The sequence below is a fragment of the Trachurus trachurus genome (genome assembly GCF_905171665.1).
Source record: "Trachurus trachurus genome assembly, chromosome: 8".
NCBI classification, from domain to species: domain Eukaryota; kingdom Metazoa; phylum Chordata; class Actinopteri; order Carangiformes; family Carangidae; genus Trachurus; species Trachurus trachurus.
The window spans coordinates 16,813,087-16,819,451 of record NC_139905.1 but is presented as its reverse complement, the minus strand read 5'-3'; the positions used below and the strand labels follow the sequence as shown (position 1 = coordinate 16,819,451).

The 6,365-nt window shown below is 40.3% G+C and overlaps 1 protein-coding gene across 2 annotated transcripts; it reads left to right on the top strand.

Annotated features, from left to right (window-relative positions):
- Positions 1-1,923: 1,923 nt before the first annotated feature.
- Positions 1,924-6,136, top strand: cacng5b (calcium channel, voltage-dependent, gamma subunit 5b; the record flags this gene model as incomplete). 2 transcript variants are annotated; one of them, XM_083977179.1, is made up of 5 exons in its annotated part: positions 1,924-2,119; positions 3,620-3,706; positions 4,477-4,617; positions 4,718-4,863; positions 5,876-6,136. In XM_083977179.1, the coding sequence occupies 5 exons, from the start codon at positions 1,924-1,926 to the stop codon at positions 6,134-6,136; spliced, it is 831 nt and encodes a 276-aa protein (XP_083833305.1). The 2 variants fall into 2 exon arrangements, with proteins under 2 accessions (XP_083833305.1, XP_083833304.1); XM_083977178.1 differs by having other exon boundaries at positions 1,924-2,123; positions 3,600-3,706.
- Positions 6,137-6,365: the final 229 nt, after the last annotated feature.

The window sequence follows — 6,365 nt, the reverse complement described above, 5'->3', positions numbered from 1 at the left end:
CATTAAAAAAAAATAATAATAATAATAAAATAAAATAAAAATAAAAAAAGATTTGAAATGGACGTATGAACCACTTCATAGTCAGAGAGATGATCTTCCTGTATTGGGGCAAGCTGATTTTTGTTTTTCTTTCATCTACAATATTTTACTCCCTTAACCTGCTAGAGGTTAAGTTCAAGATATTGGAAAGCCGAGAGAGAAAGAATCCATGCTGTGTGACAATGTGTTCATTTTAAGGTCAGGGTCAACTCAGAAGAAACAGAACTAGAGGTAACCCTATAGCCCACTGTATGTTCAGCTCTTGAGCCGATCATCAGATACAAATGAGCCTTTCCCCGACAGTTCTGCCTCCATCACTTATAGTTCATTCACATGTATCCTGGATGGGATCTAAATCATTACCCTGTCACTACAGGTGATGTCTTACTATATGTGATCTGACTCAGGAATGCTTTTATGAATATCCAGCCTTTTCCAGGGTTGCTGGATTAATGCCTGTCAAATGCCAAAACTGGGTCTTGGATTTCTAATAATGTGAGCATTTGTATTCACAGTAGAGCGCTGCAACATGTTTAATGCCCCTCAGTCTGGAGTCTCAAATGGGTTTATTGACTCATTCATTATTGACTCAACTTCGTTTTTCTTTTCATGGCAGGTTGAAGAGATTTTGCCGTACTATAGCTTGAATTGAGCTTTATTGTGACTGTAAAAACTTTCCTTTCAGAGAAGGTTAAGGTTAAAAATATTAGAGCAAATCTCCATGGGAAAACATTCTTTCTGTCTGTGACTGAAAAAAAAAACGGAAAAATAAGACATTAGGATTATTTTGTGATGGAGTCAAATAAAGTTGGATTTAGATTGGATTGAGCTGCCTGCAAGATGATCAAACAAAGACATCATTAATTCCTCCAGTTACTTAGCTTCCCTGCCAATTCATAAGCTGCTCATCATGACGAGTAGACCTGATTTCCTAAATCTCAGAAAACACTGTGATGTCATGTGGACAGGACGAGGAGATGAAGATGACTCCCTCATCATCCCCTCTGTGTGTCATCCTCTCACCCAGCGATTTTACCTCTCCTTCCCCTTTTCCTCTGTCAAACTCGCAAAGCACCTGCACACACAAACGCAGCTGCAAGGTCCGGAGAGTGTCCTTTGTGAGATGAAAAATATTGATGTTTATATGATCCAGAGAGCTTCTCTGATCGTTTCAACAGCTGAATATTGCTAATAAAAGGTGTAAAAAGGCAGAAGAGAGGCTGGGAATCTAAAACAGAGGTGTTACATTGTATATTGAAGCCTATGTTATTATTCCACAGCGAGCATCTATTAGAAATCCTGTCATAAATCAAACAGGGAGCTAACATCCTCCAAAAAGTCACACTGGTTATGACTTCTTTTTTCCAATACAAAACAGAGTTTCCTATACATTATATCAAAAAAATGATCAAAAGTGTGCAATATTGCTATTATTATACTATGAAATAATTCAGGAGTGGTTCAACATTTTGGAAAACATAGTATTTGTCTTCTTGCCAGGAGCTGTATGATTGATGCCACTACTATGTACAGCTAATAGCCAGTAGCGGGTTGGCTTAGCCTAGTGTAAATATTGAAAACAGTGGGAAACAGCTGGCCACAGTCTTTCTTCTAACCTCTCTAAGTTACTAGTTGGATCTTCACATACTGCATTTAGTGTACAGACGTTAAAATGGTAAGGGTTAGGGTTAGGGTTAGGGGGTCAACTCATCTAACTTTTGGCAAGATGCAGAAACATAGTATTTCACATACATTTAGCTCATTATCATGAAATGTTGTTTCCTTCTGTTTATTTTAATTCTCCCTATCTCCATTTTCTCCTCTAGACTGTTTTTGGGACATTCCTTTATTTTTGATTGCTGGATTCTCCACCCCACCGTCACCATGAGCGCGTGCAGCAGGAAAGCCCTGACGCTGCTGAGCAGTGTCTTTGCAATCAGCGGCCTGGGGCTGCTGGGAGTGGCAGTCAGCACCGACTACTGGCTGTACCTGGAGGAGGGCGTCATCATGCCTCTGAACCAGAGCACTGACATCAAGACCTCACTGCACTCGGGCCTCTGGAGAGTCTGCTTCCTGGCCGGTCAGTGACAAGAATGTGGCTTCAATATAGTCCGTGATTGGGGATTGATTTGTCTGTGCTCCTGAAATCTGACAGCTGATAAAGTAATCATGTGTAAATCAGGGTTATGGCAGGGACAGTGGCATTAATTTTTAAAGTGGAATAGTCCTATTCAAAGAAGTTCATTTATACTGTGCAGCATCTAAATCTGGCAGCAGCAGAGAGCTGATGCTATCACACTGACATATCATTCATACAGAGTGGCATTCACAGTTACTTGTGTAGAGTGAGAGAAAGAGCAACAAAATGACTGACAATGTGTCTGTATTTCGCTCCTGCAGCAGTACAATCAGTCCTGCAATCTAATTCTACACACACTAACACCCACCCACACAAGCTCATACACACACATGCACGCACACACACACACACACACTAAAACTTGCCTTACCTACAAGTCTTCAGAGACAGATGCTGTGTCGTCGTGTCACAGAGTTAGCTGGTGGATGACGCCAGCTGGTGTCTGTTTGTCACAGTGTGTGTGTGTGTGTGTTCACGATGCTGAAGTGATAATAACAACTGTGTGGCTTTATTTGCAGGATGTGATGTAACTCGCACTTTCTGGTAAAAAAGAAACGAGAAAAAAAAGGTGACGAAATATCAAGTGAGGTGACTAGTCATCATGAAGGAAATCCAGGATGTCTATGCTCATGCTCGGGATGTCTGTCCAGACTCATTTTCAGAGGAAACACATTTTATATGAAATACGTTTTTTGACAAACTTGGGGAAAACACTGCTTTTTTATTTTTTTTTTAATACTAATTTGAATAAAACAATTATATCAAAAGAACCTCCAAAAGTTAATCCACTTGGTTGACAAAGGATGGAGATATGCTGATATTACTGAATTTCAATCTATTAATTGTCAGTGTAAGTGTATGGACACTTTACTCAAGTAGGTTTTTTTGGGTTTTTTTTTGCTTTCACTGAATTCACATCCTTATTTCAACAAAATACTTTGACATCTGGAGAGAATACTTTCTCTCTAGCTACATGCCGTGTGTTACATGTACGTGGTATCAGTGTTTTTCTTCCCTTTTTTTTTTTTAATTTTTGTTAGTCACTTTTATCTCTTGTCCTTCTCCATGTTGCAGTAGACGTCACTTCTGCTATCTGAACTCCACATCTGCTCCCAGTTCACCTGTTACCTCCTCTGTATATGTGCCTGACCTTTAGCCATTGTAACCTGTTGGTTTATCTCTCTGTCTTCTTCTTTGTTCTCTTGTTCCTCTCTGCCCTTTTGAACTCCTTGTGTGCCTATTTTGACCCAAAACAGAAATCTTTGCTTTTACTTGAACTGTTTTGAGTCAAGAACTGAATCTGATTCCTCAGATAATATAATATGGAAGGAGGTATTTTTCACAGAGATGGAGAGAAAAGCTCTACAACTCTCTTCACATATTAATCTCTTCTTCGCCTTGTCTCTAAATTTGTCTCCACGTCTCTGACTCCCTCTTCAGGCGATGAGTCTGGTCGGTGCTTTACCATCGAGTACATCATGCCCATGAATGTCCAGCTGACGTCCGAGTCCACCGTGAACGTGCTCAGTGAGTAACACACACCTCCAGTGCAACTTCAGGCTTAATAACTCCAGATGCCCCTTGAGGTAGTTCATATGAACAGCCGAGGTATTTTTATCCAAAAAACTTTTGTTTTCCAATAAGATAAAGATTTATGTTGAGAAATCTGAGTGCAGCCAGACAGAGAAGTCTGAGTCATCAGGGCCCTCGTGTCTCTGCCCTGCTCCTCTTCAGAATACTTATTGCCTCTTGAAAGGCAGTTCACTTCAATGTCAAAGCGCTACTGAAGGATAAATCCACAAAGGATGATCAAGTGTCTATGTTTCATCTTCATTTCAAGAGTCACTGTTTGACCTCCTTCAACAGATGTGGTTTAGACAGAGTTAAATGTTTTTCTATTAAACCAGACAAATTTAATTAGAGTAGATCAACAAAACAACAGTTCACTCATTTCTCTGTGAGATTCAGTGAAGCACCACAAACCTCTTCCATCTATTAGCGACGTCTGCGGCCTTCTTTTTGCCATTTTGTTTAATCATACATAGTAATCTTTATATGTTGAGGTGATACATTTTTCTTTCAAAAGCAGCTTTGCTTTGATGCTATTTGATTTCATTCACAAACACAAAACATGACAAATACATTGAATTTATGTGTTTTCTATTAGGTGTGCAAGTGAGGCAAGAAAGCTGTGTTGGTCTTATGTTTTTGCCTCAGCTCAATTTCAGGATTTAAGTCATAGAAAATGAGAAAAGAAAAACAAAAGCGTTCATTCTTCACTGTCTCAACCTTTTCAGAGATGATCCGCTCAGCCACTCCATTCCCTCTGGTCAGCCTTTTCTTCATGTTCATCGGTTTTGTCCTCAGCAACATCGGGCACGTTCGGCCACACCGCACCATCCTGGCCTTTGTCTCGGGAATCTTCTTTATCCTCTCAGGTACGCAGATCATCCTCCTGTTCTCTTTATTGTTTTGTTTTTTTGTCTTTTTTTGTCTTCTTCTGTTCTTGTGAGACCCTTTGTCTTCTCTATGTCTCAGGTCTAGCTCTGGTGGTGGGCCTGGTGCTCTATATTTCCAGTATAAATGATGAAATGCTGAACAGGACCAAAAGCAGTGAGGCCTATTTTACCTATAAGTATGGCTGGTCCTTCGCCTTCGCTGCCATCTCCTTCCTCCTAACTGAGGTGAGCAACAGACCATTCATACAAATACACTCAGCATCTAAACAGACTATTAGAGCTGCAACAATAAGACAATGCATTGGTTAGGGTTAGGCCTAGTGGTTAGGGTTAACAGATCTAACTGCTCATCTTTATAGTTTAATGTTTTGCTGTTTGTGAACAAAACAACAGACCTAACAGTTACTGTAACTGACAGGATGCAACATGCTGAAGGGCTAATTAAGTGGTTGAAATCAAATCTAGTGCCACCGCAAAGTGTTGTTTTCCTGCTGAAAATACAAGAAGCAAACATTTTATTAAATAGACATTGTGTCCCAACTCACAACTTTTCATGACAACCTCGCACAATCCCAGGTCAAAAAGCTGAACCCTCCCTTTAATCAAGCGTTAGACAGCCACAGCTGATTGGCAATAATCTTTAACTAGTTTTATGTTTTTTTTCTTTTAGCTGTGAACAGCTCCTCTGTTTGTGCAACAATGAGGTCTTTAGGGTTTTTAGTATGTTTATGAACAGATTGGTCTCAACTACATTTGAGATGTGAATGTGCCACATAAGTGAAAATAGAGGAGACTTACAGGTCCACATAATATTGAAGAAAAATCGCCATTTTCCAGAAGTGTAAGATTAGTTTTGTGTCTGCTTTGATGGAGTTGACTGAACTACTACATTTAAGGTCATGATGCTCTGCCTCCATGTGGTCAAGGACAGGAACTGCAAAGGAAAATAAACACACAAAGCACAGATGAGAAACTAAAATGTCCAGTGAACTTTTTCAAAATAATTGACAATCACGGACAAAAAGAGAAATTAAGTTTAGGTTTTACTGTAATAATGGTGTTGCTGTTTTTTTGTATTGTTTAAACTAATAGAAAAGGCTGTACTGCGATTTGTGTTGGGAAATGTATTTGTTGTTATGTTGGGCAACCAAAGAAACAGACTGAACACAGTAGTCCACATTTATGAACTTATCCTTTCATAATTCTTTAATGCTGACTTTAAATATCTTTACTGCAGAGTGCAGGCGTCATGTCTGTCTACTTGTTCATGAAGCGCTACACAGCAGAGGAGATCTACCAGCCTCGCCACCCCAGTTTCTACCGCCCTCGTCTCAGCAACTGCTCCGACCACTCAGGCCAGTTCCTCCAGCCAGAGGCGTGGTCACGGGGACGAAGCCCCTCAGACATCTCCAGTGAAGCTTCGCTGCAAATGAGCGCCAGCTACCCCGCTCTCCTCAAATGCCCCGACTATGATCAGGTCTCCTCTTCGCCCTGTTGAGGGGTCGGCCATCACATCACACGCCACCTAAAGGTTGATAAGAGTCCTGGAAATGGTCAAAAAGACAAAGATACAAATTAGATATCATTTGTGAGTTTGTTTTTCATTGAGGAAAATATCTGCAGTTCTGTGGCCTACAAGGACTTGGAGAAAAGTCCGTCTGAGCTGGTTGGTTTTTTATAGGGTCAAAGATGATTATTGGGCTTTTGCTGTTGTAGTAGAGTCTAAA